We start from the raw sequence: 27852 nt of genomic DNA, 5'->3' as shown, positions 1-27852 counted from the left end.
TCACTTAACTCGCCACTATCCTCTGGGGCTGAATCAGAGTGGACAACAAACTTAGATAATGTCTAGAGATTTTTCAATTCCCCCAATCCATGTGGCATATAAGTCAAACTCCAACATCCATCATTGTAAAGATGTCTGAGGTTGACTAATTTCGTAATTCCTCTGGGCAATTCTTTAAGATGTGTGCAATTAGAGACTAAGTGTGTACAAATTTTGCAACCTAGTTATGGAATCGGGCAGCTTCTCGATCTTTTCATTCCATGTAAGATCAAGATCTCTTAAATGCTTCAACTTACATATGGAACTCGGTACTAAATCAAGTTGTCTTCCATGTAAATCCAACACTCGCAAGAACTTCAAATTTGAAAAGATTGCTTCACATGAAGTACTTGACTCTTGCAAATAATTGAATTCACCAACCAAAAGAAGTGTTCGAATCCTACTAGCTTTAGACGAGGAAGTTAGAATTACAAAGGAAAAATCTATATTTTTGACAATTTATACATGCCGAGTTTTCTGATCACCAATGGTTTTTTCCTTGGATTCTAATATGGTAATCAATGATCCTGCCACTGACATTGCAAGATCATGCATGAGGTCGTGCATTTTACACGTAATCACGTTGCCCAAATAATCCATTTCAATTTCTTGAAAGAACAATCTCCAAAGTAAATGCATGAAATACTTATCACCAACATCTTCAAGACATTCATTTTGATTGGATAGCTTGATAAACCCCTGTGCTATCTAGAGATTTATCAATTTTGATTTTTTCATCACGAAACCCTTGGGAAATATATTACAATAAGCAAAACATTGTTTCAAATGTGATGGAAGTTGATCATAACTCAGCTTAAGAGTTGGTAAGATGCCATATTCTTTTATTTCTGGCAGTTTATTTTTAAAAGAAAACCACCCTGCTTCAGAATTTTCCTAGGACAGTAACCTTCCAATTGTTTTGATGACAAGAGGGACACCTGAACACTTTTCTACGATCTCCTTTCCAACTTCCATTTTTCTAGAATTCCCTAGCTCTTCTCCGTTCTCAAATGCCACTTGCTTGAATAAACATCATGACTCCCGTTCGTCTAAACACTGGAAGGAATATTCTTCAATTGTTTGGGTAATTTGTGCAACTCTTTTACTTCGTGTAGTTATTAAAATTCTACTGCCACTTGCACCAACCTCTAAAAGTACTTTCAAATCATCCCATTATTTAACATCCTCATTCCAAACATCATCCAACACGAGTAAGTATTTCTTTCCACCAATTTATTTTCAAAGATTATGCACCAATGTATCCATTCCCGCAATCTCTGGTTTCTTTTTTGTTGCCGATTCTATGATTTTTTCAACAACTTTTTGAACATCAAAACTATCATAGACACAAGCCCACATTTTTAGTTGAAAATGTTTATCTATTTCCTCATCATTAAAGATGAATTGAGCTAGTGTGGTCTTTCCTAATCCTCTGATGCTAGTAATCGAAAGGATTCCTACATTCTCTTTATTCTTTTTAATGTCGGAATCAAAAATAAGTCTTCATGATCTCCTTCTTGTCATCTTCTCTACCAGTAACTTTTGCCGCAGGTACATAGGAATGACTATCATCCCTCTTTCTAGCCCTGAATCCTATCTCCTCATGGCGTTCCACCAAGTTGAATTTCGTCCTATCATTTGCGATGGCATCTAACTTCTATCTAATCGCTTTAGTCTCACGGCCCATTTTTAGATCATAGACTAGCTGGTTTGATTTGGAGAAGAAGATTCGTACCTTTTTTGCCATCTTATCCTAATTAGTCGTCATCTCTTGCAACAGAGAGTCAGTGGAGAAACCATCCAGCAAGTCGCCTGCATCATAAAAGATGTCCTTAAGCTTTTCAAGCCAATCTCTAACTTGACGATTCACTGCACATTGCTCCTCAGCATCAAGAAGCGCGGCTTGGATTGTCAAAATGGTGTTCCTAAGCTTCTCAAGCTCATCTGTGACACCCCAAAGTAGTACGATCTCTTTGAGAGCCAGGGATCCCAAGCTCTCAATGATTCATGCAGCAACGTTGAAGAGAATGGCTTCTGCCATTTGTTGATGGTTGGTGAAGGAATGGTAAAAACGGCTCTTGAGGAATCACTAAAGGGATAGAAGGAAGATATGTTTGCTCTGAATACGTACAGAGGACAAGGCGGGACCAACATTTTATAAGGCCTTGCATGGGAAGGACCTGCAAGGAAAGTTACAATTGGAGAGTACTGACGGTTTAAGAAATTAGTGATGGACCTACACTCCTGTGGAAGAAATTAGTTTAATACAAAGTATGATAGAGAGGGTGTTGGCAGAGACCAATTCAACCAACAATTTCTTTGAAGTGTCCTCTTGATGCTCTGCATGTTGTCAGCTTTCTTGACGCGTTAAAGAAATTATTGATGGACCTACACTACTGCCAACACCCTCGATCTCTATCATTTTTCATAACATTTTCTTAAGAATAATGATGATAAAAACCCTTAGCAAGAAAATTAAGTAGAGAGAAAGAGTGATCAATGTTAATCAACTCTGAAAAGGAAGTGCATGTTTCAGTAATCCATATACGTTATTTTCCTCGCTATTTTATTGAGATCATGTAGATATTTTATATAGAGAAATGATACTTGTAGTCGTGAGTGTGCAAACGACGTGCAGTCGCTTTGAAAAAAGTGAATAAATATAGAACCCATATGAAAAGAAATTAATTTTTTAATAGTGGACCCCACTCTTTTTCAAAGCGACTGCACTGTGTTTGCGCATTCCACGACTGTATGTAGAATTACTCTTTTATATATTGAGATCATCACTAAAGGGATAGAAGGAAGATATGTTTGCTTTGAGTTTGAATACAGAGGACAAGACGGGACCGACATTGAATAAAGCCTTACATGTGATGGACCTGCAAGGAAAGTACCTACTATAGAGAGAGAGAGAGAGAGAGAGAGAGAGAGTGTAAAAAGAAGATACTAACCATGCAGGAAAGTAATGGACCTACACAGTACTGCTTCTGAAACTATGACTTGTCATCTACCAAGGACAATTCCATCAACACGTCTAATACAAGTTATCCAGTGCACTTTCGCTGTTGATAAAGATTTTTTTGGCACCCTTCAGTGGAAAAACCATTTAGTCCGATTCATTTTCATCCATGTAATTTCTCACCCTTGAGCATCCTTTGTATTGTTGCACGTGCGACTAAAATGAAATTTATTGCTTCATCTGCTAGCTAAATCGATGGATACACTCCTTTAAATTTACATAAACTCAAACGTTTTCTCTTTGTTTTTGTTTTGATGGTAGTTGATAAGACCTATTATGTAATGACATATTGAAGAGGGAGAATGAGTCATTCTCAGCTCACAGTGACTATTTGGGCCTCAATCGGTTTGGGTTTGGGCGCACAATGGCGCTGTAACGCCCATCCTTTTGGTGGGACTTTTTCCAAAATATTTGTATAAAGGACGACGGGAATTACCGTCCTATTTAAAACTTTTCACTTGCATACCCAGGGTGCGAGACTCCACGTTTATAAATGAAAATGTGCTTTGACAATAAAAGAGGTTTACAACGAAAAATATTAATTTTATAATAAAAAGGCCTCTCGTACGTTTAAAACTCGTGCCTAGACTTCCGTGCTCTTCCCCATGGGTCGTGTCCGTCCCGATCATGCAGTTCCTATGGGGGGAGGGACATGCATAAAAACTAAAATGAGTCAAAGACTCGTAAGCATTACTTCATACGGTTAAAATATAGCAACATAGGTTTTCATTCATGCATTCATCACTCGTACATACTATTACATGCATGCATACGTGTCATACGTGCGTTCATTTGAAAACTTCACTGGACGGGATTTTTCTCTTTTAGACATGGGCATCCTTTTCGTAAAACGTTTCTCCCATCAGTGCCTTCATTTCTTCAAGAGTTTGTGCATACGTGCGTTCTTTTGAAAACTTCACTGGACGGGGCTTTTCTTTCAAAAGGCTTTCATTTCTTTAAAACGTGTCCGCCGTCAGTGCCTTCATTTCTTAAAGGTTCGTGCATTCGTGCGTTCATACATACATGCGTACATCCATTCGTTCTTATCACTTTCATAGGCCATTACACACTGTTACGCCCTGTGTGTTTGGGGTTAGCGGTCTTCCTTTGGACCAGGATTCCGTCCGTGGCCACGGGTTAGGAATCCCTTTCATAGGGGGCAGCACTGGGTGCACTTCCAGTACTACTTACCCGGCATTGCAATCTGCCCATTCATTGGTACCCTTTTCATTCATTCATGTGGCCGTTACGTATCTTCATACATTTATGCTTTCATTTCTTTCTTTCTTTCTTTTCATTCATGCATTCATTCATGTCAGCTCGAAAGGGCTGAAGCTTTCATTCAGTTCATTCTTTCATTTAACAGTCCTTTCTTTTCATGAGAAAACATTTCTTTTCATGAGAAAATATCGTTCGAGGCATAAGCCAGAAAATCGTCTTTTTGTCTTTCAGTTCATTTCAGTCCTATCCTTTCTTTAACAGTTCGTTCGTGGAAAACTTCATTTAAGAACATACATGGGCTTAAACGTCAACTTTCATGGCATCCCATAAGCGTCACCTTGAACGTCGTCAATCATGGCATCCATAAGTGTCACCTCGTGGCGCACATGAGAGTGTCGGTTCGTAGGATCCATAAAAGCATCCGTTGTCATGCCTTTCATGCATTTTCATTAGTTTGTGGATTTTTCTTAGAAAATACATACAATAGATACAACGTATAGTCATCTATTCACATGCATACAATTAATACTTTGGTTGCGTAAACAGGGGCTGCCAAGGAGGGGTCGTACATACTTATACCTTTGAACACTTAGCATTTTCTTTCGTAAAACGTCTTTCGTCTTTTCTTAAAGCGTCATAAAGGAAAAGCTTTCGTTTTCATTTTCTTTTATCTTATAAAGACTCTAGAAGAGTATGAATGTAACACTTACCTGGACTCCATGCTATTTGCATGTCATGCAGTCCATTCATGCGCTTGTCAGATGGCAACCTACATGCATACACATAACCTTAACGTCATTCGCTATCTAATTCATAATCAACTTAAACTAGAAATAAAACTACGCTTTACTTAGAACACTCTCCTTCTATCCTGTGCACTTACGTGCCCTTCACTATGTTAAACCCTTCGGGGACCACTTACAGTCACCACATCTTTCAACTCAAAGTCTTGTCTCGAGTGCTCATCCACTAAAATGAACCCATTATTCACCTTAGGATTAAGACACTAAGACATTCGTCTTACTCTTCTTACAACTACATTCGACGCATGATTCCGATCGATAGAACATCACATCTCAATCCTAACGATGCATCCGTCATTACCTTCATGCATCTTAGCCCACACTAAATCCTCATTCCCATCCATACAAGCCACACGGCTCTAAGCCAACTCTAAGGCTTAAGCACCGTGCAACAATGCTCATGACAGATTACCCATTACATATGGTGAATCTGTTCAGCACGTGTGTCGCACCATGTTACACATGTACCTTAACCCTTTATCAGTAAGATCAACATATAACATGTTGATCACCTGCTTGTATAAACAAGCACCATACTCTGATACCAATCTTCTCTTAACTCGGCTAGCAAGACTCTTCATGCTATCCGCCTTTTGATAGTTCAACCCAACACTTGACATGACAGGACTCCATTCACAACTACACCTTATGTCATGTCATATAGCTCGAGATTGCTCCCAAGCTACATCATGACCTTGTCACATCACCTGATATTCCGTTACATCATTTCTATGCCAACTCCTAACCCATCACGAGTACGGTTCCTCACGTACTCTCGTCACATTTCCATTACGCCATTTCTACACTTTAACACTTCACCCATCATAAGCATGACTTCCAATAACCACGTCACTTTGTGACGTTGCCCAGTCATGCTTTCACTGCGTACTCTTACACTTGTTCCTTTACTTCAAGTCTATTCTCAGCCATAAGTCAAGTATGGTGACACCCGTCACCTTAGACTACAGGCCTCACCATAGCTACTTTGGGATACTGTTCCACAATTCCCGACACTATCCATCACGTTCCACGCCCATAAATTATATAACCATCCTTATCTCTGTGACACGCCACATAGCATATCGTTGCACCTTATGGAGTACATCCCATGCATACTCTCTTCTCACATGCTACGCCACATCATCACTATGGAGTACCCGTCATATAGTACATCACTCCATCACATGGAGTACATTCCACTTGTACTCCCTTTACATACGCTCCATCACTACTATGGCATACCAGCCATATGGTGCATCACTATATCACATGGAGTACACTCCTCCTATACTCCATTCATACACACTATGACACATCACCATTATGGCATCCCCGCCATATGGAGCATCACTCCACCACATAGAGTACATTCCACATGTACTCCCCACATATACCATACCCCACACAGAGTACACTCATCGTGTACTCCCTTCATACACACTACGGTACATCACCATTATGGCATATCAGCCATATGGAGCATCACTCCACCACATGGAGTACATTCCACATATACTCCCCACATATACCATACCCCACACAGAGTACACTCATCGTGTACCCTTCATACACACTACGGCACATCACCATTATGGCATATCCACCATATGGTGCATCACTCCACCACATGGAGTGCACTCCACGTGTACTCCTTTTACACGCACTACGCCACTGAGTACACTCCACTCGTACTCATCCCGTTCCACAATACACCAGGAGGGTATATTTTACATATACTCTCCTTGTCTCACATTACGCCACACACACACAGAGTACACTCAGCGTGTACTGTTCCCATTCCATACATATACCACGCCACCATTACAAAACAGTCCACAACACTTCACAGCGCACTTCCTAATTACACCCAACACTCCACAGCACACTACATGGCACAATACATCTCCATCCAACACATATATGCTCAACACTTCACTACACAGAATGCCCAACACTTCATCAAACAGCACCACATCACAATACCACAACTCCATTAATACTAATAGCATAGTCCACAACCAAGTCAACTAATCAATATCCAACATAATTACAAGGGATAGAGGGTTATACCATCGACGGGATAACCCGTGCGTTGCTCGTTGATCGTCACAACCAATGATGTTGGAAGAGTTGTATGTGGTGGCTAACCCACGTCCGTTAACTGTTTAGGTGTTTGGATAGCTAGGTGTGGTCTTGGAATGGCTCGTGGTGTCCTTGTAATGGTGGTAAGGAGCGTAACACGGCGGATCTAGCCGTGTACAGTGGCAGTCAACCACGCGCAGTGGCTGTCCATCACATGCAATGATTGTCCATCACGTGCAGTGGTTCCCCACCACATAAAGTGGTGGTTTGGACCTAGGGCTCAGCTAAGGGAGATGCGGTGGATCTCATGGTGGCGTCGAGGTGGCGCCACAGTGGCGGATCTAGCCATACAGTGGAGGAGAAGCCGTGGGAGAGTGAGAGAGAGTGTGCTTTCGTGGGTGGCAGATCGAGGCCGTGGGAGGTTGGCTTGGCTTGGTGGCGGCCTGAGGAGGCTGGAGGTGGTGGTTACCAGCCGTGGGTGACGGTGCACGGCGGTGCAAGTGCATGCAATCCGTGCGTGCGTGAGGGGGAAACCCGTGTGGTGGAGAGAGGCTATGGGCCTCGGGTCACTTGGGGGACGAAGGGGGAGGAAGAGGGAGGTCCATGGTGGTGCTAGGTGGCCGTGGGTGGCTGTGTACGGCGGCGCACGATGGGGAAATGGGTCAGAGACCCATTTCGGGTACTTGCCGTGGAAGGAGAGGAAGGGCTATGTAGCAGGGCCTAGCTTCGGTGGAGAATGATGGCTAGTGGGAGGGACGGTCGCTGTGGGAGCGGTGGAGCCATTGGGCGACGCACGGCGGCGCAGTGGCCTTGAGCCCATTTGGGCTTTGCACTTCCAAGGGAGAGGAAAAGAGAGCGTGGGAGAGAGAGGCTGGTGTGGATGGGCTCGTCGGAGGGAGAGGAGGCCAATGGTGCCCGCGGTGAGAGCTGGCAGCGCACGGCGACGTCGGGCTGGATGAAGGATGCTTCGGCGTGAAGGGAGGCAGCGTACCACGTACGCCGAAGGAGAGAGGGAGGAGAGAGAGGCTACGGGGAAATGAGGGGAAAAGAGAGGGGGTCTGGGTATTTAACCCAGTCCCTTCCTCTGGGGATCCACGTAATGATATAACGACGAGGAATTAAAACACTGATTCAAAATGCATTAACTATTAACTTAATTAAAAGCGCTTAGAGGAATTAAGGTAAATATTATTTTAAACTAACTTTAGTTTATAAAATAATATTTTTCATCATTAATAAAATAATGAAGTCTCACTTAACATATTAAAAAGAATAAAATCATTTGATTAATAAAAGCTTTCAACATAATTTAAATTTCATAATATCTTAAATAATTGAAATCATTTTAATAATAATATTAAAATGATTTTCGGCAATTATAATATTGTTGGAGCTCTTCAAAAATATTATGATTGTCGTATTTAAGATCAAATCTTAATTCAATAACAATGGAAATACTCCTTATAAATATTTCCAGCATATTTAAAACACTGGGCGTGCCTTAGAAGTCACAAGATATCTTTCAAAACACGCCATCATGGTTCAACATGCATGACGAGTCTCGCAGTCGCTAGACAGAAGGGCAGATGATCACATAATCTCTGCCTTCGAGATTTGCTTACGTCATAAAGACGAAACATACGTCAGAAAGAAGAAGCGTACGTAAGAAGGAAGGAGTAGGGTAATACAGGCGCGGTCCGGAGTGGCAATATAGGAGATAAGCACAACAAGCATAAATGGAGAATAAGACACACAGATTTACATGATTCGGCACTGGACCTATGTCTGCGACTCGCTTAGTTCTTTTTTTCTTTTTTTTCTTTTTTTTTTTTGGTAGAGGATTAGGTTATAAATTACTTTTTAGTTTTTTGACAGATTGGTTTTTCAATGTTGTAGTATTTACTTCAGCAATGTTGATTAAGAGAACCACTTCCTCCATTTCTTGATCGATGGTTGGTGAAGGAATGCTAAAACCGGCTCTTGATGAATTACTATAAGTTAATCTTGCATGTCTGTGCATGCATCAGCCTGTTACACGAGAAATGTCTTGTTACTGTTGAAGATGCTTTGCCTCCTGCTTTTTCTTTACCTTCTTTTTACAAATTCGTTCAAGTAATCTTTATCACTTTTCAAGATTTTTGCATCATAAGTAGTCTTCCTTTTTCTTTTTCTTGTGTCGGCCACAAATCATGCCAAGAATAGTAGCAATTAAACGGAACTGGAAATTCATCAAGTTGTCTTTATCACTTTTCAAGATGTTTGCATCGTACGTAGTCTTCCTTTTCTTTCTTTCTTTTTCCCCTTGTGTCGGCCAAAAATGATCATGCGAAGAATAGTGGCAATTACACCGAACTTCTAATCTTATTGCCATTTGTAAAGTAGGCTAGGCAAGCATCCAAGAATGATGGGATTGAGTAATATTAGATATTATGGATTGTGCAAGCACCATATTTCATCTGAAAATGTCGAAATTGATAATTTAATGAGATGATTGCAAAATCAGCTGGTAGTTTGAGGGAATTGTGGCTAGGTACGTAATTTCCACCATTTCCTGATATCTAAAAGATATTGTAATTGTAAAGCCCCATTCTCAGAAATTGGTTCAAGTTACCTAAAATTATCTCCCAACAGTACAATATAATATACTTCAAAGGCTTTATAAACATAAACTCATTAATTTGTTCACACTAAATATTGATGTTCTTCTACAACGAACTCAGCATAATATACTCCAAAGGCTTTATAAATATACTAGTAAGGCTGCTACGTGCAAGGCACGTATGCCCCCCCGCCCAATTGGAAGAATAAAATAGCTCTGTAGAAAATATTTTTGCAAAAGCCATAACGGTAATAGTTCATTAAAAAAGTGCCAAAATTAATTAAAATCTTCAAAATGTTGAATCTCTTATATCGTTGCTGTTGAAATAGATATGGTAAATGATCCTACATGACGAGGATGCATCCTCCTGATACCATTAAATGCCTCGGAGAAGAAAAAACCATGTGTAATCTAGAAACATATGAGTTATCCAATCATTTTGTCAGCCCCCTAGGTATATCCTATAATCATGAGATCTTTTGAAATTGAAAATATTTACAATAGAACACTTGTAGCAAAATGCCCACAAAGGGCATCAGATTACTCTTTATATACATGCATGCAATTGTTATGCATGTGGTCTGGTGTGTGTGTGGTGGGAGAGAGAGAGAGAGAGAGCAGCAAGAAGGAGACTCTCATGTAAAGTACCTTTCTTCTACAGTACTATCAACATAGAATATCATCATAACTCTGAAGAGAATAGTGCTCAGAAAAGCCCAAGCAAAGAATGGCAACTCCATACCGTTATCAGAAGGTGATCCCTAAGTGTTTCAACAAAAAGCCCAGAGAGGGAGAGGGTGAGTCAGAAAATGTACCATTAACAAGGGATTATTTTATTTCAGGAACATGTATCCATTAAACCTATGTCTAAAAAGGTTACTTACTATGATCATGTCCCCACATGGCCACAAGAAACAGAAATCATGTTGCAGAAGCAATAGTTATGACATGAAGCCGTCTTTTAAGTTGATTCTGAAGTCAGAAAATGGTTAGAATTTGATATTGTCATGGATATCAAGGAGCTTACATCAATTATGAAAGGGGGAAAATGTATTTGAAATAAATGGGTGAATAGAGAATGCACAATATGCATTTAGCTGAAGATCAGCACCTTGAGAGAGACACGCCGTGTAGTCACCCTTCTCAGTGCTAATAAGATTCCAACGAAAAGGGGAACTATCATTTCTTTCATACCCAAAACTTGCTCTGTCAGAACCTCAGTTTCAGGGCCATCTTTTGATGGTAATTCTAGGTTAAGCTCACAATAAAACAGAGTGGCAAATAAAGTTGCAAATATGCTTAGTTTCACAATGAAAAAGTACAGCACTGAAAGAAATGGGGAAACTATAAAGAAAATAGACAAAAAAAAATGCTAAAATATAAAGAAAAAAAATAGCTAGAAACAATTTAAGATTAAGAGAAGTTTGATGTGAAAGAGTATATAGAATGGAGAATATGTTGCCATGGCCCACCCCTGAGATAGTAAGTAGAAGGATGCCAACATTGCAATAAGACCACCTACCTGGTAAAAGATGAGGAAACATCTGAGTATTTAGAGAAAAGTATAGTATTTATTTTTCTTATAAGTAGAAAAGAACAGTGTTTATTTTTTGACATGCAGAAAATAATAGTATTTATAGAAATGATATCTTTTTTTTTTATAAGTAATAATTTTATTCAAAGTAATAGGCATAAACCCAAGTATACAGGACGTATACAAAGGAACACCTACTACTTCCAAAAACAAAAAGAAACGGACACCAGAAAAACTAAAATAGAAGACAAAAATTATCCACCATTACAAAAGCTTTAGCCCAAGAACTCAATGTATTCAAGAAAAAATCCCTAAGATCTCCCAAAGAGCGTTCTTTATCTTCGAAGCATCTTCCATTTCTCTCAAGCCAAATGCACCACATAAGACAAGGAGGAATCATATTCCAAACCCTAGCCACCTTCTTGCAGCTCTTCAAACCCTTCCACCCTACCAATAAATCCACCACTTCTCTAGGCATTACCCAATGTAATCATGTCCAACTCAAAACCTCATTCCACAATAATCTTGTCACTTTACAGTGAAGAAAAAGGTGATTTACAGATTCTCCATCCCTTTTAGACATGACACACCAATCAACAATAAACATACATTTCCTTCTTAGATTATCAGTAGTCAAAACTCTACCCAAAGAAGCCACCCAATAGAAAAAGCAACCTTAGAGGGAACTTTCACTTTCCATATACTTTTCCAAGGAAAAACACAACAACTTTGGCTTGACAAAATTCTGTAATAAGTAGAAACTAAAAACTTAGCATTTCCAGCAGGAATCCACACCATGCTATCCTCTCTTTCTAGCATGAACTTTGAACCGTAGAGTTTAACCAGCAAAGCCTTAACTTCATCCACTTCCCAATCATTAACGTCCCTTTTAAACATGATATTCCAATCAACCTTGTTGTTACTACTACAATAGGAATCATAAATAGTTGCATTATGATCCCTAGCAATACTGAAAAGGGTAGGAAATTCTAGCTTAAGAGCAATATCCCCATACCACAGATCATGCCAAAAGAGAATCCTCTTTCCATCTCCAACCTTCAATTTGAAATTATTGGAGAAGGAATCCCATACTTTTCTAATAAATTTCCACAAACTAACCCCGTAAGCTCCACTAGCTGCTTTAGTACACCAACCTCCCCTCAAACTTCCATATTTCACTTCTATCACATTTTTCCAAAGGGCTTTACTCTCCATTTGGAATCTTCGAAGCCATTTCCCAAGTAAAGCTCTATTAAAAATCCTTAAATCTTTAATCACCAAACCACCACAATCCAATGGTTGACAAACCTTCTTCCAACTAACCAAATGAAACTTCTTTTCCTCACCTTTCCCTCCCCTTAAGAAATTTTGAAATAAACTCCCAATTCTCTTTTCAACCCTTTCCGGAAGAGGAAAAAGAGAGAGGAAATAGGTGGGCATGTTGGACAACGTACTCTTTAAAAGAGTTAGTCTTCCCCCCTTAGACAAGTACACCATCTTCCAACCAGCTAACCTCCTTTCAATTTTTTCAATCACCCCATCCCAAATGCTAACAGCAGCCTCCCAAAGGAAGCCCTAGATACCTCAAGGGCAAAGAAGAGATTCTGCATCTCGATAAATTAGCCAAGTCTGATAAATTTTGAACATCACCCACGGGAACAATTTCAGACTTCGATAAATTAACTCTTAATCCCAAAACAGCTTCAAAACACAGCAGAAGTGCTCTTAAAGCACGTATATTATCAAAATCAGGCTCACTAAAAATCAAAGTGTCATCAACAAATAACAAATGAGAGATCTTTAAACTATTCCTAGTCTCATTACCCACCACAAAACTGGACAGAAGATTACCCTCCACGACCTTCTCAATTATTCTACTCAAAGCCTCCATAATCATAACAAAAAGGAATGGGGAAATGGGATTACCTTGCCTCAATCTGCGGGAGCTACAAAAGAAACCAGTCGATTCACCATTCACCAAAATAGAAAATTTTGAAGTCGAAACACAATGCTTAATCCACGAGCACCATTTAACACCAAAACCAAATCTCCTCAATAAATAATCAAGAAAATCCAAGCTTACATGGTCGTAAGCCTTTTCCATATCCAATTTAATAAGAATACCAGCTTGCTCCACCTTCAATCTACTCTCCAAACATTCATTAGCAATTAAAACAGAATCTAAAATCTGCCTACCTCTCACAAAAGCATTTTGAAATGGTGAAATTATCCTTTCCATCACCCTACTCAAACGATTTGCCAGCACTTTAGAGATAATTTTATAAATTCCATTCACCAAACTAATAAGCCTAAAGTCTCTTAACTCCACAGCCCCTGTCTTCTTCGGAATAAGAGCAATGAAAGTAGCATTCAAACTCTTCTCAGACCTCATATACAAGTGGAACTCGGCAAACACCTTCAAAATATCATCTCTTACAACATCCCAGCAAAATTGAAAAAATGCCAAATTGAACCCATTCAGACCCGGAGTCTTGTCCTTATCCATACCCTTTACCACATCTAGAATTTCTTCTTCTTCAAACTCACTTTCCAGCCACACAGCATCCACTTGCTCTATAGAATTAAAAACAAGGCTGTCCAATTTTGGTCTCCAAGAATAGTTTTCTGAAAACAACTGCTCCAAAAAATTAACAATGTGGGCCTTAACATCTTCTTGATCCATAATCAACCTGTCCCCGTCACGAAGAACCTCAATCCCATTATATCTTCTATGAGAGTTAGCCATTTGATGAAAAAATTTAGTACACCTGTCCCCCTCCTTCAGCCACAACACCTTTGACTTTTGCCTCCAAGAAATTTCTACCATAAAGGCTAAATTTTTCAATTCAGAAACCACCCCTAATTTTCTGGTTCTATCCTTTTCAAATAACAACCCTTGCACCTCCTTCTCTTCCAAAGATTGCATCTCCTCCATAAGCCACTTCCTCTTGGTATCCAACAGCCCAAACTCCTCTTTATTCCATTGCATCAAATCTTTCTTAAGAAATTTCAACTTTCTAACCAAAACAAAACTCGGAGAGCCAGGGAAATTATAGGAATTCCACCAACCTCTAACCTTATCCCCAAAACCTTCAACCTTAAGCCACATGTTCTCAAATTTAAAATAACTTCTTCTATTCACAATTCCTCCACAATCCAACAAAATGGGAAAGTGATCGGAACACAGTCTTGGCAAAACTTTTTGCATCAAACCATAAAAGTAGGCTTCCCAGGAAGACGAGACCAGAAACCTATCCAATCTAGAAGAAGATCTACCATTAGACCAAGAATAATCTCCTCCCACCTATCCAATCTGAAATGATATCTATTTTCTTCCAATTATCATTCTCATTGATAAAAACTAACGGAAAAGTTGTCCCATTAGTTGATTCCTTATAAAAATAATTTCTTCCTATTAAATCATTCTAATTGACCAACACATCTACAAGTCTACTATAATACCTCACCAACATTAGATATGTCTATAAAAGCAAAACTCTTGCATTCATGTTAAGCATTGGATGAAAACAGAAAAAAGAAAAACATGTCAGAAATAAAACCAAAGCTTACATGCTCTAAGATTATGATCTTTAACTGATATGATGAGCATTATTCAAACATCATACACCCTAAAATCAATGACAACCAAGCATATTAGAGAGAGCTACCTTCTTCCAGACACGGCCTCTCCATCCATATAACACTCCAGACAATACTCCAAGAACAGGACCAAAATACTCTACATGCCACTATGGTGGAAATATTGGCGTGCTGGACCTCTATTCGAGGTGTGCAACAGATCAAAGCAGTTTGGAAAATGATTCCGATTTGTATCATGTGGTGCTTGTGGTAGGAATGCAATGAGCGGACATTTGAGGACAAAGAGAGATCTATGGCAGAGCTTAAAGTTTTCTTTTTTAGGACTCTTTGTACTTGGACAATTGTTGTGGACTTTAATGGCATGAACCTTCATGATTTCTTAATTTCTAATGCACCTACGTAGATAGGGCATAATGACTTTTGTAATTGCAGTTGTTGCCCATTCTTGAATTAATAATACTTGTTTACTTATAAAAAAAAATATTACAAAACACTTACATTGCTTTAATCAAACTCCAATACATAACAAACTGTCTGCAAAAAACGAGAAAAGTTTCCATCAATTAGCTCTTCTTCCAACAATCATAGGATAGTAGTTTTGACAAGCTCTCTTGGCTGAATCGGGATCCTTAAACGTTACCTAAATACAAACATAATGAAGTCAGAAATCAAAAGTACAAAAGAACCCACATTCAATATATTGCTCACATATGCTATGAATACTTATTATAATTTCCAAAGAAATACAGAGGCACATTGATATATTGATTTGTGCAATTGTTTAGTCAGATTAGCACCTGAATCATGAATACTATGAGATTCCTAATTTTTATGTATTTTAAATCCCTAGTTTTTTTTATTTGTATTTGTATTATTTTATTTGTGTTATTTTATTTATGTTTATTTTGGTGTATTTTCGGTTGGACTTTTTAAATTGTTGGGTTTTATTTTTGGGCTTGTGTTTGTGCGATCCTAGTTGTGGGCCGTGGGTGTGAGTTAGGAAAGCTCTAAAGCCCAACCCGTGTGATTTTAGTCAACCTAGACTGTGTAATTTGAACCCAGCCCATGTGTGTATTGTGTTAAGCCCAGCCTGTGCGTTTTATGTCAACCCAGCCCCTCATTTTGCTAAACAGTGCCATTTTGGATAGAATCCTAGGGTTCCATCGCATTCTCCATGCGTCATCCCTCTCTTCTTCCTCCTTCTTCTTCTTTTATTCTCCTTTCTTCTACCTTATTCTTCTTCCTTCAAGTTTCTTCCTCTACGCAGCTGCTGCCGACACCATGCAGACCTTAGTCATGCTTTTCAACTGCAAGCCGCCACATCCTTCTTCCACTTTCATCTCGGTGTCATTCGGCAAGGGACTCCGAAATGCTCACTGTCGAGCTACCGCTCCTCACGGCCACCACCACCTTCCACCTTTTTTGTAAGCATCTCCGTGTTGATTGGTGGTGGACTCTGTGCTGCTCTGTTAGCCGCCGCTCCACACGTCCGCACAAAATGCCTTCTCTCCTCCATGGCTTACACTGTCGTTTTCCACTTCTTCAACCCGTGTGCCACATAGCCCCTCCTACCGCCATACTAGGCCTATAAATAGGCCACAGGTTCCTCAGTTAATTTTTTTGAGTTCCTCTTCCTCCCTCTCTTGTCTAAACCATCTTCATTTCTAGTTGATTAGTGTTTTGTTTTGTGAAGTTGTTGGTGAATCCGAGAGGTTGTGAAGTGTTTGTCGTGTCTTACCTTAGTTGTTTGACCATCCCAGTGAGCCACCGTGAATATCAACTTGTAAAAATTAGCCAACTCGTGTGATAAAAGCCCATTTTGGCACTGCTCCGTCGTGAGCTCCGCCGTGTGCCGCCACCTTGAGCGACGCCCCTTTCGCATGATCTTCCAGAATTATTCACTTTTTCTTGTATGTAATTTTCCAACGCAAATTCATGAGTTTTAAAATAGTGTTATTGGCTTTTATTTGTAAATTGTTGATTTGTTGGAATTGGGCCTTGGCTCGTTGAAGTGTTGGATTTTAATTGCAGTTGGGGTTGATGTTGGGCCTTGAGCCAGATTTGGAGGATGGGATTACGCATGTAGTTGTGAAACTGTATATTTGTAAATGGTTGAGATTTTATGGAAATGAGATATTTAGTATGGCATCCAATAAATTGTTGTAATGCATATTTATCATCTTAAATAAAATTGTGTTGTGAAGTCATGTGGTGTGTTTGGAATTGAGACTGAATATGTGGGAGCGTGTGTATCACGACCCCAAGCTGAGATGGGGCATTATCTCAGTGGAGCTCCTCTGGTCACTCGGGTGCGTAACAGACTAACGTGACGTCCCCTGAGTTATCGCTAGGCGACGACGGGAACGGACGAGACGGTAACGTTCTCGTACCGATTCCGTGACCTTTTGGTTGGCGAGGTTAGAGGATGCTTGGCCATGTACGTGCTGGGCCCGGAACTGGGCATCGCTCATTACGAATTCTCATGCACGGACATTACTTGTGGTGTGAAGATGAGAGCTTGGGTGTGCAGACGGTCCATACGGGAGACCGTGGTGCATGCATAATTTTATAATAATGGTTATGATTGGGCCAAAAATGGGATTTTTGGCGTGAGTAATTAAAAGTGTATTTTTGGGAAGAACGAATGTGGTTTTGTTTTCTGCATATTTGTCTGTATGGGGACGTGTGATTACATTAATGTGTTTTAAATCTCTTGGATGTTGTTTTGGTTAATTAATTGCCATTGTGGTGTTTTACCCTACGGTTCCGTCTTATGGTGCCGTAGAGTCTGACACAGAGCCCGAGTATGAAACCGAGGGATCAGCTTTGCCGGAGGTTTGAGTTGTTGATATGTTGATCAGCGTTATGGGATTTGTTTCCCTTATGTTATTTCTTGTCTTTAATTTATTTGTCGGATGACTATATAAATATTGTAATAATATTTTACTGTTTTTGAACAATTCTGGTACTTAATAAAGAAAGACCTTTTTATTTCTCCGTTGCGAATATTATTTTGTACACTTATTGTATATTGTACACACTGTGAGCACTGGTCGTTGGGGTGCGTGATCCGTGTGGTCATCATCCCGGTGTCACGAACTCCACAAAAATAACACGTGGGGGTTGAGGGCGCCACAAATACCATTACTTAATCAATTGCCAACTTCGTCTTTAATGAACAAGTAAGTTAAGGACTAGGAATTGACTCACGAAGAAATAAATCTATTCATATTTAAGTAGCAAACAGAGAACAGTACCATTCAAGATATATGCAATATATATATATAAACCTAAAATGGAATGGAGCTAAATAACTTCAATTAAAATAAATTCTATAATTACCATTGGAGAGAGTTCATAAACATTTCATTTCAGTAGGGACAATTCACAAAATGCAGGGAACAAGCGCACACATGTGCACGCATAGAGAGACGTACCATTGCAATTTGCAGCCAATGAGTCACTTAGAATAGAGGTTTTGGAGGAAAAGTACAGAATACAATATAGGTTTCTTGTTCCTAATCTAACGTGCATTCTTTTCGACATGAATGAGGGGTAAAATATGGTTTAAAACCGGCTTGAGGGACAGACCTCAGTACAAGATTCTCCAATTGTAGGCTAGATTGTAGTTACCAACATTTTGCACAACACAATGTGTTTTGCATTCTAATCCTACATACTATTCAATTCTTTGCTGTGATCTAGTTCATCAATTTCGGAAATTGAAATTATTTAATCTAATGAAATAATATATATAAACCTGAATAAAGCAGTTTGTTGGCGGGGCCAGTAGCATTTTCCTCCAAGCAAACATATCTTCCTTCTATCCCTTTAGTGATTCATCAATAGCCCTTTTTACAATTCCTTCACCGACCATCAACAAATGGCAGAAGGCATTCTCTTCAATATTGCTGCACGAATCATTGAGAGCTTGGCATTGACATTCTGATGTGCATGCATTGCATGTACCTAGCTGCTAGTAATCTAAAACCAACATGAAATACGGTATCTCCTAGCTGTCCCTTTTACTGATTTTGAAAGCCCATAAGAATATTAAGTTGGAAGTGTGTGTTTGCCATGTAGAAGTGCAAAGAATAAATATATAAATAATAAAATAATAAAAAAGCGACAACGTGATAATTCACCACTACCCGGTTGACCACAATCTTCCACAAAACTATAGGGTTTTGGCTTGATTACAGGAGAGTGTTACTGTGTAAGCTTAATATGTAAGTTTATAAATGTTAGGTACGGAGGCTAAGGGGAGTGAAAATTAAGGGTTTTCCTAGAGCCATGCCTGCCCCAAACATTAAATGGATCTCATGTTTTGGCGGAGTTATTTTGTTGGGTGCATTCTTAAGTTGAAAGTTATTCATTTAGATTTGCACAGGTTTGTGTTTTGAAGAAAAATTATGTAAGACGATCCTGTCTTTCATTAGCTAGGATTGGAAGTCATTCCAAGAGATCACAAAGTTACATTTTAACATCCTATTCTTGATTATTGACTCTTGAAGCATCTCAACAATTGCAGGTCCCTGGTATCCTATTCACACCAATCTGTCCACATTCCTTGTCCTTCTGGCCTCTGATATTACCTGAGCATGTGACGCTACGGGTGCAAGTTCCTTTCAATAGTAGAAGCCATGCATAGACATCATTCAATGGTAAGGATAGGAAACAGCTAACTGCAGGAGATGCTCTTGTGTGCAGCACGGCGCCTTGGCCTGTGCCCACAATGTGTCTGGTTGATTCCACAAGTGACTTCTTACGCAGCATTAGTTTATTACAAATGAAAGAAAGAAATTGTAGATGGTATTTACTTATTTTCTAAGACGCACTGCATAGTGTCATCGTAGGAGGGGCCTTGTGGGATATAACTTAATTTTTTTTGCTCCTCTTATTGTTCTATCCCCCATATGAAGAGTGCATTTATGCATAATATGGAATTAGAACAGCTGAATGTCAGAAGATGATGATGAAAAATAGAAGATTGACAGTGTTTGTTATAAGATCAACGTTTTAATTTTCAAAGACAGACAAATTTGTAGTTTCACCTGTTTACTATATGAATATCTCTGGCCTATTCGCCTATTATTTCTCTATCTTCTCACTTCCTTTCCGTGATTTTTATACAATAATTTTTTTCTTAGTAATTTGTAAATTGTATGAATTAAGTTGGTAATTTTTATACAACCCACAATCAGATTAAACAGAATAAAAAATAGAACAATTTGTAAGGTGATCAACTCCCATTCAATGGATGTTCATACTTAATGAGGCAGAAATTTATCAACTTGAGCAACCTTTTCAGGACCTAAATGATAAATAGGATAAAATTAAGGGATTAATGAGATACTTGAGGAAACTAAAGAAAATACTCTGTACGTTACAAGTTTGAATGGAAAACGACATCGATTAATGTTTTCTATACCAATCTCATGCAACGCAAAGTGCCCAACATCTTGACCTGTTTTGTATGAAGTAAAAAGCATAAATCATGTGACATTTGCTGGTTTTTGGAAACTGGCTCAACTTCGCTTTATTTCAAAGAATGATAAAGCTTGCAAATCTTGGCTAAAGGTTTAACAGTCGAACAAAAGTGAACCTCTTGTTTTGTTTTTCTCCAATTGAAATAAACTTTTCCAAGCAGCTGACATGTATGTATGGCTATGGCATGAAAATTTAAAGGACTTGTCTAGTTCTCCTTAAGATCCTACAGCCTCCTCTGCATAACTCCATTTAAAAAAGCTGAATGCATGCATGCTTGCCCTGAAGCACTTGATGCTACACTTTCTCACGAAATCCATATCTTTCCACCATTTACAATGTCTTCTCAAACTTCTCTTAACTTGAGCATCATTCAAAAAGCTCTCAGCCCTTTGTCTCTTGGAACCCTATGCAAGAGACAGAGCACCCACGCCAGAGTTCCAACCTTGGCCTTCAATTTCTCCTCCTTTCCATATCAATGAAAACATCAATAAACTAAAAGTATACCCAAAAATTGTGAGGTCGGTTCAAGTTTGAATAGTACGCACAATAATGGAGACATGTAGACAGGGAGATGAAGATGTGAGATGGTATGTAATGGAGGACGATGATACTGTCATGTTTGTGGATAACTTAGTTGAGGTTCTAGCCAAGTACAACCATTCTAAATACTACTATATTGGGTCAAATTCAGAGTGTGTCAAGTCGAACTTTGATTTCTCATTTGAAATGGCGTTTGGTGGTGCCGGGTATGCTTTGAGTTACCCTTTAGTGCAAGCATGGGCAACCAAGTTAGACAATTGTGTTGAGCAATATCCTCACATATATGTCAATGATTTTATGTTACAACCTATATACTCAACAGAACCAGATTGGTACAACCTATATAAGAACATCGTTGTGTGGTTTGTTGGCTTGTTCATTCATTTGTAATCATTCTGCAGATGCCATCCCAAAAATTCAGGTGTTTTCTCCAGCAACAACACCCATGGAGGAAGTGAGTTCTTTATATTCTCATGATTTTTAACCAGAACATTCATTTTTTGTAGTTCACTTCAATAACTTGAACAATTTTGCCTTTTACTTTGATCACTTTAAGGTCTCGTGGATTTTGAGGATTCATTTTTGTGAAATACATAATGATTGTTAAAAAATACTGATCTGGTTCGATGATAATTGCAATTCCTTTTTCTTTCACAGACCGGAGGAAGAGACTCTGTGACATTCTATACACGGCTACCAAAAATGTCACAGAAGTGAAATATAGGCCTTGCGGCAAGGATGAAGTAATTGCCTAACTTCAACATCAAATTGCTGAGCTTCTTGTATTTATTTATTTATTTTGCTTTTTTCATTCATTTATATTCTTCTTTTTTGAGCTCCTTAACAATTGATTGTTTTATTAATAATATATAAGGGTGTATGTAGTTTTGTAATATGCATTTTATTTTCAAATTTTACATGGCAACATGCATGTTTTTCAATGGCTTAGCAAGTGAACAAAGATATCGAAGATTATTATTTCTTATTCTAATCATAATGCTACTGTCCTTGAACAGACAGAGCGGTAGAAAATTACACGTTCTAATCAAATACAAATTGTAATCATAAGAAGAATTCCATATGCAACAAATGGTAGTGGCTTAGCAAGTGGATGTTTATACAATCTCCTGGGATTGGTATTGCAGACGTCAAGGAATATCTTTCAATAAATTTGTTCAGTCTGGGATTGGAATTATACAATCTCTCCATCAAGTTTAAACAGCTCCTCCATCAACCTCATGATTATAACATGGACCACAATGCCTAAAAGCGACAATCCTTCTTCAAATGACGCCTTTCGACCACAATTCCAAGGAGATTTGCTGATATCTCAGAGGACATTCTTTTTCTTGATGAGTTTTTAGAATTTGTTTCTTCCATGTTTTAAGAAAGCAAACCAAGTAAGCTGATGCCTGGAAAGTCTTGGAGCATATGCTTTCTCTGTTTCTCTCTCATGTTCATCAACTTCCGTACGCCTTGGATGGATTTTTACTTTGGATAAAATTTGCAAATGTCGGGTACCAATGACTTTGGCCAAAACCTGGGTAGGCAATTGCCGAGAGGTGTCTTCCATCTAACGAAAACCAAAATATTTTGTCGCCCAATATCATTTTCTGTGCAAAAGCCAATTGCAAGATCATTGATGGTAGAAAATGTTCTTGGAGAGCATACACAAATAAAGGAGTTCAAAGCAATTGGTCGCATCATCCATCATGTAGCTATGATCAACTTCATATACATGTGCTCCAAGATGCAAACAAAATCATCCCTGTAAATTTAGACATATGTGATAGTCCTAAGAAAAGTTGTAATCAAGACTAAAAAACACCCAAGTTCAGCAAAAATCAAATTACCATCACTTTCTAGGCTAAGAAACATGTAGGCCCTATTGAAATTGTTGTCGTGAAATTACACAGCCTCAACATTGCGGCCTCTGGATTCCAATCCTGGATCTCCTCCACAACACCCTCCTATATTTCTTCACTTTGCTCTTCTTTCGCCTCCTTGCTATTATCCTAGATGTGAAGAATCATGCATATGGTGATATTTCTTATTTGAATAGGGAAGAATAAAACAATAAAGAAAGCTTGGTAATCGTAACTGAGTTATTACTTGTAGAAGTCGCAGTGCATTAAATTTTTTAACAAACTCTCAATCCCTCTCCCCTGTTTCTTCTTTACTCAATGTCGTTTCTGCAAATAGAATTTTATAAGTTGAAGGTGAAGAAGGTGGGTGCAGGGATAAAGATAAAATTAGTAGAAAAATACCTGGATCAGTCAAGGATGACGTATGGAGGTGTAGGATAAAAGTCCAGTTCTGGGATGTGAGCAATCTTGCGAGCTCCTATATTATTTCTTTCCTTTGCTCTTCTTCCTCCTCCTTACCATTCTTCTGGATGTGAAGAATCATGCATATAGTGCTATTTCTTATTTGATAAGTCCCGCTCTGGGATGTGAGCAATCTTGCGCCAATCCTCACCTCCATCTTGTTTGCATCTTTGTAATAAGATGGGACAATCATGAATTGTCAAAATTTTCAAAGAGATTAGCCTACTCATTGCTTCAGGCAGTGATGTTAAACTAGAGCATCTAGAAATTGTGAACCACTCAAGTGATGCCCAATTGCAGATCCACTCTAGTATAGTCATTGAGCTTGAACAATTTGAGATTCAGAGCTGTCATAGAGTGGTAACATGTTGAAGCCCCAATGGGAGAGACACCAATTTCGGAATACTGACAAACTCCAAAGAGATGAGGCTTTAAGCTCTTAAATTTGAAAGACAAGGGAATAGTAAAGCATTCCCCGTCGTATTGACATCCACATTATAAGAATCACTCCTCCTCCACCAATGGTGGCAAATATTTCAATTTACTACAACCATGTAAACTCAAGTGAACCAGATTTGTGAGTGACAAAAGCCACATCGGAACCCTCACACCCCCATATTCATATATGTTCAGCTTTTTAAGATTTGGGTGAGGTTCAAAGCCATCCAATGCCATTTCATCATCTGCATTAACATTTCCTCTTCCCCAACGTAAAGTCAAAACCTGAAGATGTTCTTTCTCTTTTAGATTTGCACCCTTATAGTCTAATGCGACGTCTTCCTCCCGACTTCTCAAACCCGAAATCTCTAATTCTCCTCTTAAGCTATTTAGTCTATTTAGCTCGCTTAACCGGCCACTGTCCTTTGGGGCCGAATCAGAGTGGACAACAAACTTAGATAATGTCTGGAGATTTGTCAATTGCCCCAATCCACGTGGCATATAAGTCAAACCCCAACATCCATCATTGTAAAGATGTCTGAGGTTGACTAATTTCGTAATTCCTCTAGGCAATTCTTTAATCCCTCTGCAACCAGAGAGTCTTAGTGTATACAAATTTTGCAACCTAGTTATGGAATCGGGCAGCTTCTCAATTTTTTGATTCCTAGAAAGATCAAGATCTCTTAAATGCTTCAACTTACATAAAGAACTCGGTACTAAATCAAGCTGTCTTCCATGTAAATCCAACACTCGCAAATACTTCAAACTTGAAAAGATTGCTTCACATGAAGTGCTTGACTCTTGCAAATCCTTCAATTCACCAAGCGAAAGAAGTGTTCGAGTCCTACTGGCTTTTGATGACAAAGTTGGAATTACAAAGGAAAATTCTATATTGTTGATAACTGATACGTGCCGAGTTTTCTGATCACAAATAATTTTTTCCTTGGATTCTAATTTGGTGATCAATGATCCTGCCACTGATATTGCGAGATCATGCATGAGGTCATGCATTTTACTCGTAACCACGTTTCCCAAATCATCCATTTCAGCTTCTTGAAAGAAGGATCTCCAAAGTAAATCCATGAAATAATCATGACCAACATCTTCAAGACATTCATTTTGATTGGATAGCTTGATAAACCCCTGTGCTATCCATAGATTTATCAATTTTGATTTCTTCATCACATAATCCTTCGGAAATATACTACAATAAGCAAAGCATTGTTTCAAATGTGATGGAAGTTGATCATAACTCAGCTTAAGAGTTGGTATGATTTTATCTTCTTTTATTTTTTGCAGTTTATTGTTGTTAAAAGAAACCCACTCTGCTTCAGAATTTTCCACGGACAGTAACCTTCCAATTGTTTTGATGACAAGAGGGACACCTGAACACTTTTCTACAATATCCATTCCAACTTCCATTTTTCCAGAATTCACTGGCTCTTCTCCATTCTCAAATGCCACTTTCTTAAATAAACACCATGACTTCTGACTGTCTAAACCCTGTAAAAAATATGGTCCAATTGTTTGGGTAATTTGTGCAACTTTTGGACTTCGTGTAGTTATTAATATTCTACTGCCACTTGCACCACCCATCAACAAATTTTTCAATTTATCCCATTTCTCACTTTCCTCGTTCCAAACATCATCCAACACAAGTAAGTATTTCTTTCCAACAATTTCTTTTCGAAGACCATGCACCAATGTATCCATTTGAACAGTAATGTTTGGTTTTTGTTTTATTGCCGATTCTAGGATTTTTTCAACAACTTTTCTAACATCAAAAGTATCAGAGACGCACACCCACATTTTTACCTGAAAATGTTTATCTACTTTCAGATCATTAAATATGAATTGAGCTAATGTGGTCTTTCCTAATCCTCCGATGCCAGTAATCGGAAGGATTCCTACATTCTCTTTAACATTGGAATCATAAAGAAGTATATCTATGATCTTCTTCTTGTCATCTTCTCTACCAATAACTTCTGCCTCGGGTACAAAGGAATGAGTATCATCCCTCTTCCTTACCCTGACTCCTCCTATCTCCATAGGGCGTTCCTCCAAGTGGAATTTCCTATCATTTGCGATGGCATCTAACTTCTGTCTAATCGCCTTAATCTTATGGCCCATTTTCAGATCATAGACAAGTTGGTTTGATTTGGAGAAGAAGATTCGTACCTTTTTTGCCATCTTATCCCGAGTTATCATCTCTCGCAACAGACATTCAGTGGAGAAACCATCCAGCAAGTCGTCTGCATCATAAAAGACGTCCTTTAGCTTTTCAAGCCAATCTCTAACTTGACGGTTCACTGCACATTGCTCCTCAGCATCAAGAAGCACGGCTTGGATTGTCGAAACGGTGTTCCTAAGCTTCTCAAGCTCATCTGTGACACCCCAAAGCAGTCTGATCTCTTTGAGAGCCTGGGATCCCAAGCTCTCAATGATTCGTGCGACAATGTCGAAGAGAATGCCTTCTGCCATTTTGTTGATGGTTGGTGAAAGAATGGTAAAAATGGCTCTTGAGGAATCACTAAAGGGATAGAAGGAAGGATATGTTTGCTTTGAATGCGTACAGAGGACAAAGCGGGAGCTACATTTTATAAGGCCTTGCATGGGAAAGTTCCTATTGGCATAGACCAATTCAACCAGTATTTGCTTTGAATATAGAGGACAGGGCGTGGCCAATATTTTATGCGTTCTTGCATGTGCTGCTGCATGAATTTTTTAAACATGATTTTTCTTTTCTTGTTACTGCTGAAGATGCTTTGCCTACCGCATTTTCTTTACCTTATTTTTGTATCCCCAAGATTAATTAATGGCAACTACATTATTACACCCAACTTCCAGCTAGCTTTCCTCTGTCTTCTTGCCGTTTTCATAGAAGGCAAGCATCCCAAGACTAATGTGAATACATTTATTTTTTATTTTTTTATTTTTTTTTAACTTCAATGGGATTACATTTATGAAAAATGATAAACTTATAATTTGTTTACAACTATTTAATCACTCCACTTCAAAAAAGGTGTTACTTTTTAGAGAAATTGTTGGATTTAAATGTTGAACTGAGTTGAGTTAAGAGTTGAAGTTAAATAAAATATTATTAGAATATTATTTTTTAATATTATTATTATTATTATGAGATTTGAAAAAGTTGAATTATTTATTATATTTTGTGTAGAAATTTGAAAAAGTTATAATGATGAGATGAGATGAGTTGAGATGCGTTTAGAATCCAAACACACCAATTTCTCGAGTATTTCTCTGGAAGATTTCTCCCTACAAGTTTTTTTTACTAGGAGTTGGTTTGAATTCAAAGATGAGATGAGATGGTTTTAGATGAAAGATAAAAGTTAAAAAAATATTATTAGAATATTATTTTTTAATATTATTATTGTTTTGAGATTTGAAAAAGTTGAATTATTTATTATATTTTGTGTGAAAATTTGATAAAGTTATAATGTTAAGATGAGATGAGATTAAACACTTTATGAATTCAAACCGAGACTAAAAGAAATTATTTTTTAATAATATTGTAAATTTTTTTCTTTTTAAAAAATAGTTAAGAATAAGAATTTTTTTTTTATTTTTTTAATTCTTCTCGGAGCAAACTCGTGCTACATCCTCGGTGGATGTTATACTGCTCTACTTTCTATGTATCAAAGTGTTTTTATATTACAAAATATTACCACCTCGACAATATGTCTCTATCCATCAAAGATGCCTTGAATACAGTGGACTGGCTGTCTCTAATAGTTTATGAATTCTTGCATGTGCTGCTGCGTGTTAAACAAGAAATGAAGATGCTTTTTCTTTAAACAAGAAATAAATTAAGGAATCCAATAAATAAATTAGTTTATTTATTCATTTGTTAATCTGAGCAGCTGAAACTTTGACTAGTCGACATCTTTTTTTCGAGGTGCCATCTAATACCATTAGTAGATGCAATATGGTCCAACGTACCTAGCTATTAGCTAACCACCAGACTCATACATACTAATTAATTAGCCTGATATTCATTTTGGGTATTCTAATTTGGCATCCTTCATGACAGCAAGATGAAGAACTCTAGCTCATGAGTACCTCACAGCTCCATCTCAGCAACACACGATGGCAGCAACAAGGAAAGGAATCACTCCCAAATACAAAACTCTTCTAGA

At 38.4% G+C, this 27852-nt stretch overlaps 1 protein-coding gene across 7 annotated transcripts; it reads right to left on the bottom strand.

Annotated features, from left to right (window-relative positions):
* Positions 1-15443: 15443 nt before the first annotated feature.
* On the bottom strand, positions 15444-26248 carry LOC108998018 (disease resistance protein RGA2-like). 7 transcript variants are annotated; one of them, XR_001997265.2, is made up of 4 exons: positions 23198-25612; positions 23043-23122; positions 22784-22945; positions 21894-22698 (listed from the first exon to the last, which is right to left on the bottom strand). XR_001997265.2 is itself a non-coding variant. In XM_035686706.1 (2 exons), exons 1-2 carry the CDS (start codon positions 26174-26176, stop codon positions 15460-15462), a joined length of 384 nt encoding a protein of 127 aa, XP_035542599.1. In that variant the 5' UTR covers positions 26177-26248; the 3' UTR covers positions 15444-15459. The 7 variants fall into 7 exon arrangements, 1 of the variants encoding a protein (XP_035542599.1); XR_004798586.1 differs by having other exon boundaries at positions 21934-22503; positions 22602-22698; positions 22784-23122; XR_004798584.1 differs by having other exon boundaries at positions 21934-22698; positions 23032-23122.
* Positions 26249-27852: the final 1604 nt, after the last annotated feature.

Source organism: Juglans regia, chromosome 2, assembly GCF_001411555.2.
Source record: "Juglans regia cultivar Chandler chromosome 2, Walnut 2.0, whole genome shotgun sequence".
NCBI classification, from domain to species: Eukaryota; Viridiplantae; Streptophyta; class Magnoliopsida; order Fagales; family Juglandaceae; genus Juglans; species Juglans regia.
This window is presented reverse-complemented; position numbering and strand designations above follow the sequence as displayed.

What these genes read in the sequence shown, in the direction of transcription:
- LOC108998018 (XM_035686706.1), bottom strand. Translation starts at nt 26,176, where the DNA reads ATGGCAGAAGGCATTCTCTTCGACATTGTCGCACGAATCATTGAGAGC. An exon ending in GGGATAAGATGGCAAAAAAG is followed by an intron (nt 15,541 to 25,873) that starts GTACGAATCTTC and finishes GTTTGTATTTAG; the next exon opens with GTAACGTTTAAGGATCCCGA.